A 14,459-nucleotide genomic window follows, 5' to 3' on the forward strand; every position below is an offset into this window, starting at 1 on the left:
CCATTAAAAATAGTACCGTATCTGTAGCATTTAATAAAGTGCTTGTTCTTTTCATTTACATCCAAAAAGCAATACAGTCTCAAATTACCAACTTTTTTTTTTAACTTGACAGGATTTGAGTCATTGAAGATACATATGAGAGCCATGTTCAATATCGTCTTTAGGTCCTGTTTTTCTATATCTGGGGAGCATAGGAGCCCTCCACCGTTTTTAATTGGCCTCACTGTGTAAATACATATACTAACGCACCTGGACACATCCTCAGTGATGTTCCTGGGATCATTGGGTGTTTCGGGTCTTTCAACATAATACACCCTCATCCAGGTGACCCAGCCCGGGCTGATCAGACCCCGGCTTGTGTCCAGTTGGCACGCTAGCTACCATGACTCCATGGCTCTCCTCTCTTGAGCCACAGCCATCTTGAGGCCCTCTCTGCCACTTCGGCGGTATTGCGGATGGCTCTTCTCCCATGCTGCCCGACAATGCCCACACAACCCAGAGCGCTGGCATAGGACCGGGCCGCAAATCTCCTGCAGCCCACTTCCACTGGAAGGCATTTTGCCCTCCATCCTGCTTGCTGGCACTCCCTGACCAGTCCCGTGTACTTGGAGAGCTTCCTCTCAAAAGCCTCTTCCAGGCGGTCTTCCCACGGGACGGTCATCCAGCATTATCACTTGCTTGGTGGCCTCTGATACAAGGACAATGTCAGGACGGAGGGTGGTGGTTGCAATATGGCTAGGGAACTTAAGCTGTTTTCCAAGGTCCATTAGCAGCCACCAGTCTCTTGCAGATGTCAGGATGCCTGCTGGTGTTCTTTCAGCTGTGGCCGCCTGCTCCCCAGCCCTGACAAAGCAAATGGAGTTCTTGGCAGGGCGGAACTGCTTTGCCCAAACCAACCCTGTGCTGAGTGCCTCAGCGATGGTCTTCAGGACTTGGTCATGCCTCCATCAGTAGCGCCCTTCTCCTAATGCTTTGGTGCAGCAGCTTAGGACGTGTTCTAAGGTGCCTCTCTTAGAACACAATGGGCAGGCTGGCGACTCCGCTAAGCCCCAAGTATGCAGGTTCGATGGACTGGGCAGCACATCATACACTGCCTGGACAAGAAATTTGATGCGATGGGGCTCAGCTTTCCAGATCTCCGTCCAGGTAACTTTCCTCTCAGGCGCATTTTCCCATCTTGTCCAGGCTCCCTGCAGTCTCATGCCCACCGCCTTGCAAGATCTTGATTCATCCACAGCTGCTCTCACCTCCTCTTGGACCAGGCGCCTCCTCTCCTTCCCCCTGGTGTTCATTTGGGGGTTGGGAAGGAACCTAGGCCAGCTTGGCCCCGTGTGATGACTCCCACCAGAGTCCTATGGCGCAGCCTAGCTTCAGCTGTTTGTACAGCCTCCTCTGCCTTCCACTTCCTGCCTGTCCTTACCTGGATTCCAGCATTAGCCACCTTCGGATCGCTGGAATTCCTGTACAGCGCCACCTCTCTGGCTCTGGCTACCTTGAACTCCTCCTCCAAGGACTTGAAGGGCAGCTGCAGTTTGTTGTTGCGCCCATAGAGAGCAATGCTGCTCAGGCTCTTTGGTAACCCCAGCCATCTCCGGAGGTGGCTACTGACTTTCCTCTCCAGGGTTTCTACTGTGGAGAGTGGGACGGCATAGATGAGGAGCGGACACAGGATCCTGGGGAAGATGCCGTGCTGGTAGACCCAAGCCTTGAATTTTCCAGGTAGACCGGAATTGTCCGCAGACTTCAACCAGACATCCAACTCAACACAAGCTGTCTTTATGCATGCTGCATCTTTGAGAGAGCTGTCAAACATCTTGCCCAGACTCTTGACTGGCTCTCTGAGATTGTAGGGATAGCTGCCCCTGGGATGTTGAAGCAGAACTTCAAGTTTGTGTTCAAGTTTATGATAGGTGAAATGAAATTCTGTTTCAGTTTTAATGTGCCCATCTTGTGTTCTAACACTATGCACCAAAGGGCTGTCAACAATTTTCCATTGCTATCTATTGTTCAGTGTTCAGTGCACAGCCAAGCCATTAAAAATAGTACCGCATCTGTAGCATTTAATATAGTGCTTGTCCTTTTCATGTACATCCACAAAGCAATACAGTCTCAAATTACCAACTTTTTTTTTAACTTGACAGGATTTGAGTCATTGAAGATACATATGAGAGCCATGTTCAACATCGTCTTTAGGTCCTGTATTTCTATATCTGGGGAGCATAGGAGCCCTCCACCGTTTTTAATTAGCCTCACAATGAGCAGCACCAGATCTTTTCTTCATCATGTCATGTAAAACCGTATCTTAATTTTTTTTCTGAGTAAGTAAAAAAAAAAAAAAAATTGAATTCTTTTTTTATTTTTTTTTTTATTTTGAATGTAATTTTAGAAGTATTTTCTGCACAAACCTATACTGAATTTTGTTCCAATGAAATCCATTTCATTACACATTGTAAAATCTAGTCTTGATGATATTACTGACTCGGAGAAGAGGACAACCCTGCCTTTCATAGTGCCATGGAAAGGCTGACACCTAATGCCTTTTGTAAAGGTGTATAGTGTTACGACCAGTACACCCAATGAATCTTAGGTATACTACTGAAGATGCCCTCCCACATTCAAATTGATTTTGTTAGTGTCTCTTGTAAGGATTAAAACATATTTTCCTGTCTTTACTGAATCTTTTATAAATATATCATATTTTCAAATCAAGGTTCAAAGATGGAGGATTCAATTATACATTTTTTGTCTTTGCTATAATCATTCACCACTATAAACATTTATTTTCTCTTTTTGTGTTTTGGGCTTGGGATGACTATTTTAGTATTGTGGTTATAGAAAATTGATGCATTTGGACTTTTGATTTCAACTATTACAAATATTAGCATTCAAACAACCCCAAAATATATACATTTTATATGACATTTATCGATTCATTCATTATTTGGGGAGCAATGTGCATTACCGACTCTTAAACCAACAACGTTTCCAGGTTTGAATCAAAACAAATGATTTTATATTTTTCCAGTTCCACCATAATAGGTTAATATTCAACTTTTATATTGTCCATCCATCCATCTTTCCCCGCTTATCCGGAGTCCGGTCGCGTCAGACTCGGCTGCGAACTGTTCCAGTGAGAGCTGGAGATCACGGCCAACAGGAGCTACAGAGTCACATCATCTGAAAAAAGCAGACTCGATCCTGCGGCCACCAAACTGGATCCCATCAATGCTCTAGAAATTCCATAAAAGTATGAACAGAATCAGTGACTAAGGGCCGCCCCAGCAGAGTTCAACTCTCACCGAAAACAGGTCCGACTTACAAACGACAATGCGGACCAAGCTCTGCCAGAAACGGCCAAATGCCCTCTCCAGAGCCACAAAACATATGTAGACTGGTTGGGCAAAGTCCCATGTCCTCTTGAGGAACCTGCCGAGGGTATAGAGCTGGCCCACTGTTCCATGACCAGGACGAAAGCCACACTGCTCCTCCTGAATCTGAAGTTCAACGACCCGGCGGACCTTCTTCTCCTGCACCGCTGAAAAGACCTTACCAGGAAGGCTGAGGAGTGTGATCCCCCTGTAGTTGGAGAGCACCCTCCTTTTAAAAAGGGGGATCACCAGCCAGCGGCACTGTCCCTGACATCCAGGCAATGCGGCAGAGGCATGTCATCCAGGACAGCCCTACATCATCAATCCACTGCACACAGTGTTGACGGAGCACTACTTTCACCTCCTGAGCCGCCAGATGGTGGACTAGAATCCCCTCGACGCCCACCGGAAGTCGTTCTCCATGGTCTCATCCCACATCTGAGTTTTTGCCTCGGCAACCACCAAAGCTGCCTCTTGGCCTGCTGGTACCTGTCAGCTGCCTCCAGAGCGTAACAGGCCAATAGGACTCCTTCATCAGTTTGACGGCATCCCTCACCACTGGAGTACACAAGGGTTGCCGCACCAACAGGGGCCGACCGCCTTACGGCTGCAGCTCCAGTCTGCTGCCTTAACAATAGAAGCACGGAACATGGCCCATTCGGACTCATTCGGGATGTGCCGGAGGTGGGAGTTACCCAAGAAGGCTGGGTAGACTGAACTGTTGTTGGGTGCATAGCCACAAACAACAGTCAGAACCCCCCCCGAAGGCAGGGGGAGGCTACCTTCTCGTCCACCAGGTTGAACACCACTGTACAGCCACTGAGTCAGGGGGCGATCAATATGGCCACACCTGCCCAGCACCTCTCACCGGGGCTAACTCCAGAGTAAAAAAAGAGTCTAGCCGCTCTCTCAAGGCCTGGCTCCAGACCCCACGCTGTGCGTCAAGATGAGTCAGACTATATCTAGTTATCTCTAGTTATATCTAGATTACATTTTTATCTCTAAGCCTTGCACACCAGCTCGGACTTCTTCCCCACCAGAGGGGTGACATTCCATGTCCCAAGAGCCAGCTTCTGTAGCCGAGCATCGGACTGGCAAGGTCCCCTGGCCACTGCCCGGATCGCCCCCTTGGCCCTTCCCGTGTGTGGTGAGCCCAGAAGAGGAAGGCCCCATGTCAATCCTTCGGGCTGTGCCCAGCCAAGCCCTGTGGGTAAAAAATAGGTCCAAAGTTTGTGTTCTTCAGGAGGGTCTTTGGAGCCGCGCCTTGTCTGGGCCCTCACCTGGGACCTGTTTGCCTTGGGTGATCCTTCAAGGGGCATAAAGCCCCTGACAACATAGCTCCCAGGATCAGTGGGACACACAAACCCCTGCACCACGGTAAGGTGGCAGCAGTGGTTAGTACTTCGGCCTCACAGCACAAAGGACCCTGGTTCAATTCCGACAAGGGGACCTTTCTGTGTGGAGTTTCCATGCTCTCCATCTGTGCGGGTTTTCGCCTGTTTCCTCCCACAGTTCAAAAACATGCAGCTGATTGATTAGGGAAATTGCTTCTAAGAAGTGAGTGAGTGAATGGCTGTCTGTCTGTATATGCGGCCCTGGGATTGACTGACAACCAGTTCAGCGTTGTACCCCACCTCTCACCCTGCGACAGCTGAGATAGCCTCCAGCATCCCCTGCGACCCTGAGTGCAGGATAAGCGTCAGACGATGGATGGATGGTAATACATTCCAGAACTGTGAGGATGCTAAAAAGTGTATTTAGTCATTTTAATGGAATATTTGAAATAACACAGAGTGGGAGGTGTATATGGAGGGATATGATATGATTTCCAGACTAATTTAAATTTGGAAATGATTTGTATTAATCCCCTTTTTTTTATTTTAATAAACATTATTTTAAATCATGACAAAGTTCCATGCCTGACCTGTAAAATCTGAAAAAAAATCCTTACATTTTTTACGTTATTTTGTTTTTTTTAAATGCCTAAAAGTGCCTGCCAGTGTAAAAAAAAATAGTTTGACGTATGCATTAATCTATTATCTTCTAGTCATTACTAGGACCGGCTTAATAACGATATCAAGCTCTTGATTTTTTTAAAATACATCCATAGTTTTAATAGTCTTGCTGATTTTAGTGTTCGTGGTTGTCCTACAGACACCATAGTGTGATGCAATGGAACTATCAAAATAATCCCAATATTTAATGATGATGTATATTATATTTTATTTTACCTTCTCCAAATAGTCAAAATAAACAAAGAGGTGGTCCAGTGAGTCGCTCTCCACCTGCAGTGAGGATACACGGCAGAGCTGAGGGTGGACATCTTGAGGACAAGCAACGGAACCGGCACCACAAACATTTGAGAGGCGAACGGCGCCCTCTAATGTTTAAAAGGCTAAAGTTGACTTAATATTTCTTAGAGGTCGATAAAAAGCTTCTAGATCAGCAATGAATTAAATTAATTTTACGGCATTTAATACAAGAGTGAATTATATTATTACCTTGAAAACTACAAAGTGAAAATGTCAGTTATTTATAGTTCCTGGAGTCGGACGTTTCTGATTGGCTCTTTAGAAAAAGTGGGCGAGTCCACAAGACAAGAATGACCAATAACCTTTGAGCTCTGTGCAAACGCCTGGCAGCAAAGAACAAACAGGCCAAATATGTCAAACCCGGACAAGCCTATTTGACTTTCTGCAGCGGATTAACGACCGATTTTGTGACTAAATAATTTATGTGTCACTTAACGACGTCTTTTTGCATAGTGCTTTGGTTTCACTGCGAATTTGCGCTGTGAAAAGCAGTAAAAGCAGGCTACTTTATGTAACGTTTTTGTTGCGCAGTAACAGGAAGCAGTAGATGTTTCTGTAGGTAAGTATATAGTACTTTGTTGACTTTTTTATCCTTAAAATGTGCGCACTTTGTTTACGTTCCTTCTTAAGTGCCCCTGCATGTATCTGACTGTCGGTGCAGAAATGAACAAGAGGAGGAAGAGGCCCGGTAGATGCGGCGATATGAGAGTGGTTTTTGCACACTCAGGATGAGTTGTGCGTCGGTCGGAAGTATGCCAGCGTCGAAGAGACTATCATGATGACGCCTGTGGGTCGGAGAGCCGGGACGGCCGAGCAGGGCTCGCCCGCATCGATGAGAGAAGCCCGGCCGTGCTGTCACACGTACAGGAGTTCTAGCCATTCCCACCACCTGCTGGACAGCCTGCTGGCGCTCAAGCAAAGCGGCGTCCTGTTCGATGTGGTGCTGCTGGTGGAGGGTCGACCTCTGCATGGACACCGAGTACTGCTGGCAGCCTCCTGCGACTACTTCAGGTACACCTTCAGATTGAGTGACTGATGCGTTCTCTTTCGCGTAAAAGAGGGGGAAAAGTCTTCGAAATGTTATTTTTGATGTTATGGTCTCCAGTTCTCCTGTGAAATCAAAGAGAAGTCTATATATCAGTTTTAACTTTTGAACCAATGAATTTGTTTGTTTCTAGTGCTTTGTAATCTTTGACTATTTGCCCTCGGCCCTTATCCCACAACAACTGGAGACAGAAATCGCATCAAAGCATCCAAGAAATCTGGCACGATCGACTATGTTATATCTCTGTAACGTGCCATTTGAAACCTTAAGTTGTTTCTTGTAAACTATCTAAGAATGTATTGTTGTCCTTCGACAGAGGGATGTTCGCAGGAGGCCTCAGGGAAACGCAGCAAAAGGAAATCCCCATCCATGGCATTTCCTATACTGCGATGAAAAAACTTCTTGACTACATTTACACATCAGCTATTGAGTTAGACTTGGAATGCGTGGAGGAGGTCCTCATAGGTGCCAGACTGCTGCAGGTAGGATAAATGGGGTTGCTCTTCGTTCTCATGTCGCGTAATATCCTAGGATTATAACGTAATCCTAGTGACGGTTCCATGAAAGTATTACCAGAGTTTGAAATGATTAAAAGTTTGAAATAAAAAAAAACATGATAATCAGACTAGATTCATGTCTAGACAAGCTAAGTTTGACCTTAATAGATTATTTTTGAATAAACTGTATTCAATATCCAGTGCAATGGAATTCCCTTATAGTAACATATAGCGTTTAACTTCTTTACTGAAGTAATAGCAAATAACATGATTTTTGTAGCAGATTTTAACCGAAGCTTTATTGGAAATGTTTACATGCCCAGATTTGATTCTCATCATCAGATTACTTAGATAAAGAGACTCGAAATGTTTTAATTAATCCTTGTCTTTTTGCTCTAAAGCTTGAGAATGTCATCAGATTCTGTTGCGATTTCCTCTTCTCCTGGATGGAGGACAGCAATATTTTGGAGATGCATCAACTTGCTGATCTGTACGGACTGCAGCAGCTACATGCCAGGGTGCACACCTACATCTTGGACAATATTCAGACTTTGTCCCGCTCCGACATATACCGACAGCTCCCCTCAGATGAAATATACCAGGCGCTTTGCAGTGATGAGCTTCAGGTTGACAGCGAGAACGAGGTGTATGAAGCCGCGCTTCACTACCACTACAGTCCTGAGCAGGTGGAAAGTGACCAAGTCTATGTGAAGGTCAGTGAGGAGGTGGGTCCTCATTTTCTACTGAGCTCAAATACATGTATTGTTACTCAAGTACACATGTTTAATTATGTGTGTTTGAAACCATATTCTAACTACGTGACCTCAAGCAATTAGATCCGCTGAGTGTTCACCTAACGCCTCTGACATTGTTGATTTGTAAGTCACCGTCTGCTACAAACTCAACCACAAGATTGAGCCGCAATAGGGGGTCACTAATGATCTCATCAGCTGAGGATCAAGTCCCTGTCCTGTTAATCTGCTCTGTAATCTACCATTTAGTACTATTAGCGATATAGAAAACAACACAGACAGGAAGCAGACAAGATTTTTGGTCTTAAAATTTAGATATCATTGAAGCAGAAAGTTCATTCTGTTTTCTGTAGATCACAAATCCATGTATAGATTTCACACATACATACATGTATGTGCTATGTGTATGTTTATGTATGTGTTATATAGGCTGTTCAAATCCCCACCCAGCTCTCCGTTGCTCTCATAGCCAGATCTTATTACAGAAAGATCTTTATCTTGAACCATCTTTACATGGAATGTGTCACACCTGTTTCTCAAGTGCCATTTTTCATGTAGCCCATAAACAAGTCACACAGTGAAAACATGGTAAACAAGAGAATAAAACACAGAACTTACTGTTATGGGAAATCTTAGGTTGTATTCGAAAAATTATTTAAATAATTTCACGTTTTGCTGTTTCAAAGATAGATCACATTCCTGTTTGAGAGGTTGTTTTATTGAGCTATTCAAATAGCTATTTTAGTTTATGGACAAGAGCATTTTGAATATTATGATCAGATGTTAAATTTCTAAAAAAAAGAAGGTAATTACATTCCTCAAGACTATTCACTCTGTTATATATACTTTTAATTAAAATAACTGACCTGGTGCCTTAATAAAGACCTAACTCAAAATGACTCAAAATGAATTTATTTAGACCAAAAAAATTAGCAAATAATCCAATATCAAATTGGAAAAGACTCTTTTCTAACTTACTAAATGATGAAAAAAGTGGTGGTGCTGTTTCTTTCTTGTGGAGGATTCTTTAATTCTGGTATAAACTCTTTTTCTCTGCGCTTTTGGTTTTCAGTAGTTTGAGGAAGAATGCCACACTTAAATAACCAAAACAAGTCTTGAAAACTATCTAGAAAAGAATGTGAACCAGTGAAAGAGACTGGAATCTGTTCAAACTGATTTAAACATCTCATGCATATCTGTTGACACACTTATAGTGTAAAATCAAATTTGTCTTTTTAAATCGCAGAATGATCTCATGATGCTTGATGCTGTTCGTTTCTGCCTGATCGACAAACAAGTATTGCAGAGGTTGTTCGGAAGACTGGAAAAGTGTCCACTGAAGGACTCTGTGTCTGCTGCCCTTTATTACCATGACCAGGAGATGTGGCAACCAGTCCTGCAGAGCCCTCTCACCCAGCCGCGCTCCACCTTCCGCTGCATCCTGGGTTTTGGGGGCATGTTCAACTCCACTACCTATCCAGAAAGCGACCGTATGTTTCAAGTATTCCACCCGAGCTGGGGGGAATGGAAGACTCTCACGGCGGCCCACGCCCCCCGGATGTCCAACCAGGGGATTGCTGTGCTCAACAACTTTGTCTACCTTATTGGTGGAGACAAGAACACCAGTGGATTTCATGCAGAGACCCGCTGCTGGAGGTAAGACCAGAGTGATGTGGAGTACATGTAACAACTAACCCAAATCTGATTCTATGGCTCGACCCTCTTCTAATGGTATCCATTTGTCATTTGAAGCTGCAAATATTCTCGTCACTGCTGACAAGATGTCTGAAGACATGTTCCTCCAACATGTATCTTCCTGTGTTTGTTCTAGATATGACCCTCGGTACAACAAGTGGTGCTCCATCAGATCTCTGCAGCAGCAGCATGCTGACCATTGTGTGTGTGTGGTGGGGTCTCACATCTATGCCATCGGTGGTCGAGATTATAGCAATGAACTGAACTCAGTGGAGCGTTACAACCCGCACACCAACAATTGGGAATTTGTGGCGCCCCTGAAGAGAGAGGTACAATAGTACCACTGGCATACTGCCGCTGAGCACTTGATGGTGCTACATGCTCACCAATCTGTTGTATTCAGGGTTTCCCTACAGCACCCCAGGTATATCTCACTCCCCATGGATTTCCCTTAACTCTGTTTCAACCTTTCCCTCTAGCTTTATGCTCATGCTGGAGCTGTGACTAATGGGAAAATCTACATAACCTGTGGACGCCGAAGATCAGTCTATCTCAGAGAGACCTACTGCTACGACCCAGAGGCTAACCACTGGACTGAATGTGCAGAGGGGCCAGTGAAGCGGGCATGGCACGGCATGGCGACTGTAAACACACGTCTGTATGTCATCGGAGGAAGCAATGATGAGCATGGATACCGGCATGACGTCCTTAAGGTAGAACGCCAACTGAGATTAGTGGTGTTTAGTGCAATGTTTACACTGGAAAACAGCCTTTAAGATTCTCTGAAATTCCTGTGTTTGTCTAACTAATGTATTTTTTTTCATAGTCAGATAGGATGAAATACCATGTTACTTGGCCCAAATCGGGAAATTTAAGGTGTTAGAAGAAGCATTATCAAAAAGGGGGTGTTAATAAGAAAGAAGTGTATAAAAATGTGGGGTATAAATATACCCACATCATATATATTATGTAGAAATCTGAACATATTAGTGCCTTCTATTTGCACCAAAGTGACATTGAAGTATATTACACCCTTATTATTGATTTTAGAGCATAATACACAGGTAGTGCAGTCAGTTATCTGTGTGTGTGTGTGTGTGTGTGTGCGCGTGTGTGTGTGTGTGTGTGTGTGTGTGTGTGTGTGTGTGTGTGTGTGTGTGTGTGTGTGTGTGTGTGTGTGTGTGTGTGTGTGTGTGCATGCGAAAATCAAGAAAATCACTTATTGGATTGGTTGGTTATCTGTTAGAATTTTGAATTTATCAATAGAGATATATTATGAACCACCTTTTAATTTGTTCATGCACATCTGTGTTTGTGTCTGTGTTTGTGTATATTGTTTTTATTACACTAGTAGAGTTGGGCCTTAAAGCCAGTGTTTTGGATTAATTGTTTGACTTTCATCCAAGTCATCACAATTCACGACATCTTCAATCAGTGTTTTCTATTTGTGAGGCCCTTTCAGTCATAAATAATTTTACAAATGTGTATATATTTATATATATATATATATATATATATATTTATTTCATTAGACTGCGTGCTACGACCCTGCACTCAATACTTGGACTGAAGTAACCCCCCTTCCCTATGGACATGGAGAGCCTGGCGTTGCGGTGCTGGACAATCGCATCTACATCCTGGGAGGCCGCTCTCATGACAAAGGCAGCAGAATGAAATATATACATGTTCTCAACACTGACACAGATGATTGGGAGAATGAGAAGGACTTTAAGGAGCGTGTTTCAGGCCTGGCGGCTTGCGTGGTGCTAATGCCCCCTGCTGTGATTGCTCGCGCCCGGACCTGGGAGCAGCGCAACAAGACCTCATGGGAAAACCTTAACACTGACAACTCAGAGGACTCAAGTGACTAACATGTATTTTGTTGAACTGTACTAATGAAAATTGAAAAACATGTTGCACTTTTCAGCATGTTGAATATGAAATTCATTGTGTACTTGCATAGTGACTGTGGTGAGTGCCTCTGAATGTGTCTTTTAAGACCTTTGCACCTTTTATGTTCTCAAATATCTCAAAATGATCAGATTGTCCACGAACCCTTTTTTCACTTGCAAGATAAAGCTCCAGCTTTTGCTGATCTTTTAATATTCTCTGTCACTTGATCGATTAATAAATGAAATCTTAAAAAGAAAAAAATTGCATAGCTTAGGGGGAGGGGGGGGTCACAAGATACATTTTCAAAACAAATTACCTTTTTTTTAGCCATATCTGTCACAAGAAATAGAAAAAGAAAGATGGAAATACAATATTTTAAAATGAACAAGAAAATGCTGTGATTTAGCTTTTTCCTACATTTTTTTCATCGTTTCTTTCTTGCTAGTTTGATCATAAACTTTATTGTCAACAAATTTCTAATTGTTTTCAAACTCAAGACAACATACCAAGAGACATTTGACAAAAGTTGTCAAAAGTTAGCTAGAAATCATCAAAAAGAAGAGATATTCTTGAAATATTCTAGAAATCGCTTAAAAGGAGTAAGTAATCTGCAGGGCACAGGAGGGCACATAAATCAGACGATGTTATTTCTGTAGGGTGAGCACTCCTTGTCTATTTTTGCTCTTCAAACCCCTTCGTACAACTATGTACATTATATTTTTCAGCCTGTTGACACCACTGAGTTAACATTCACTTTTTAATTTTACAGAATGCCTTGTTTTCTTGCTTACATCCTGCACTGCTCTTGTGTGTGTTTGTGTGTGTGTCTATAAATGTTGGAAGGGTTGTGTTTGTGCCTCTGATAATCACGATTTGCTTCAATAAAGCATTTTTGCATTTAACACTTTAAATTAGGCTGTGGTGCAAAGTTGTTTGAATGTTTTCATGGCTATGTGTCTGGTGTACAGTAAATTGATTTATTCACTGCTCTATTACTGTTCAAGATATTACATGACCAAACCCAAAGATCACAGTGAAGAGTAGTTTTAAAAAATATGATTTTTAAGGTTTGTGTCTCTTAGTGGTGGAAGCTAAGGAATTCTTTCTTCACTATGCATCATGTATATCTGTGCTACCGAAAAGTCCCATGGCTTGGGAAGTTGGAAAATATTTTGCAAATAATGGATTCTGCAATTGAAATGGATTAAAAAAAATGCTGTTGTAAAAGAAGTACACCGGTGTGCTGTTTATATGTTTAAAGTGGAATAAAAGATGGACAGTATTTTATTGATGCTTGTGTATGCACTCATGCGTGCTTGCAGGTAGCACTTGCTTGGTCTCCTGAAAAGTTTAACCCCCATTCTAAAAGTACATTTCCTAAATTTTACTTAAATCCTCAATCAATGCAACTTTCTGTAAGTTTACATCTCTTGAACAGCTCTATGGAGTGATTGTTTTATTGTTAACAATACTTTAACTTGAATTAAAAGAATTAGCAGGCTAATATATCACCACATTTTTGTTCTGGGTTATGAATGTGTTCATGCGTTGTCTGCAGTCCATACAAATGACATTTTGAGGTATTCATGTTCATTGACCTACATTCTCAGATTCCAAGTGTAATAGACAGAAATAGACAGGATTTTTGATTCTAAAAGTCGACAAAACTACAAATGGTAACTTTTTCGATGATTTAACGGTAAAGTTTGGTTTCAGAGGTTCATTAAAATGCTGGTACGTGGTCAAAGAGTAGTTAATGAATGTAGCAGGAAATCTCCAGTAATGTCTGGCTGTGGCCTCCGCTATCCTTTATGTCTGCCTGTCTCCGCTAGTTCCTCTCCATTTGGCCCTGCTCTCCATAAGCTTTATGAAGGCTGACTGCTGCTTTCCTCTCTGGGACTGTTTCATCTACATCTGTTACCTCCTGGGCAGGCGGAGGGAGCCCGTCCTCCCCTCCTTCTTTCACACTATTGTGCCGCTTGTTAGGTGGGTTCTGCTGACACCTGACATAGATAGCCAGCATCAACAATCTGCTGCATTTTCTTTCTCCACCTAGGACCACCTGGGGAATACTTAAGACAATTTGTCATGCACTTAACTATACCAGTAGTCTGAGTCCAGGTCGATGTGTTGCTTTTTGGACCATTATCAGAGCAATCAAGCGGCCCCCATCAGACATCGATGTAGAACTATGCAGATTAGACCCCAAGGAACCCTGGATGTTTGTACAGAGGGAAAGTGCCTGCTTTCAACTTTGGCCTCCTGCTGTGGAGCAGAGAAGAGCTCAATAACTCAGAAAGACCTGTTTTCATTGTGTGACTTACTGTTTCCCCTTAACAAAAAAGATGAATTATCTTAACGTTTCGTCTCGTCTCGTCTAGTCTAGTATTATCATATCTTGGCTTAATCTTAATTTGTTTCAAAGTAATAGATATATGCCATAGATATTGGATTTTCACTTGTGTCTCTGCATTGATGTAATATTTTCCAGATGTAAATATCATACTAAAAGAAAATGATAATATGAAACACCCAGAAATCCTCTTTAAATAAGTGCGTGTGTGTGTGTGTGTGTGTGTGTGTGTGTGTGTGTGTGTGTGTGTGTGTGTGTGTGTGTGTGTGGGCAAACAGCTTGAACATTAACGTTCAGTTTACAGTTGCCAGATGATATATGAAAATAATGTCAATTTTTTTTTATTGGTTATTATGACTTTTTATTGTTTTTAATTGCAGAAAAATAGTTAACTACTCTATTTTGTGAATATGTACATGTCTGTATTGTGTCTTCAGTTTCAAGAAAGTATAAATAAAATGTATTGCTATTATTATTTACTTAACACCCAATGTGCCAGGGTTGCTACAGAAATAGTTTGCATAACATGCATAACATATTTTGT

At 42.6% G+C, this 14,459-nt stretch overlaps 1 protein-coding gene across 4 annotated transcripts; it reads left to right on the forward strand.

The window, feature by feature from the left end:
* Positions 1 to 6,056: 6,056 nt before the first annotated feature.
* Positions 6,057 to 12,790, forward strand: klhl22 (kelch-like family member 22). Of its 4 annotated transcripts, none has more exons than XM_086173875.1 (8): positions 6,057 to 6,239; positions 6,342 to 6,691; positions 7,042 to 7,207; positions 7,624 to 7,947; positions 9,353 to 9,630; positions 9,806 to 9,998; positions 10,149 to 10,382; positions 11,202 to 11,823. In XM_086173875.1, exons 2-8 carry the CDS (start codon positions 6,456 to 6,458, stop codon positions 11,538 to 11,540), a joined length of 1,770 nt encoding a protein of 589 aa, XP_086030001.1. In that variant the 5' UTR covers positions 6,057 to 6,239; positions 6,342 to 6,455; the 3' UTR covers positions 11,541 to 11,823. The 4 variants fall into 4 exon arrangements, with proteins under 4 accessions (XP_086030001.1, XP_086029999.1, XP_086030000.1 ...); XM_086173873.1 differs by having other exon boundaries at positions 6,097 to 6,239; positions 9,221 to 9,630; positions 11,202 to 12,790; XM_086173874.1 differs by having other exon boundaries at positions 6,097 to 6,239; positions 7,624 to 7,935; positions 9,221 to 9,630; positions 11,202 to 12,790.
* The last annotated feature ends 1,669 nt before the right edge of the window (positions 12,791 to 14,459 follow it).

This window comes from Fistularia commersonii, chromosome 26 (assembly GCF_037954325.1).
Source record: "Fistularia commersonii isolate RoL2024-O1a breed Wild chromosome 26, RoL_Fcom_v1.0, whole genome shotgun sequence".
NCBI classification, from domain to species: Eukaryota; Metazoa; Chordata; class Actinopteri; order Syngnathiformes; family Fistulariidae; genus Fistularia; species Fistularia commersonii.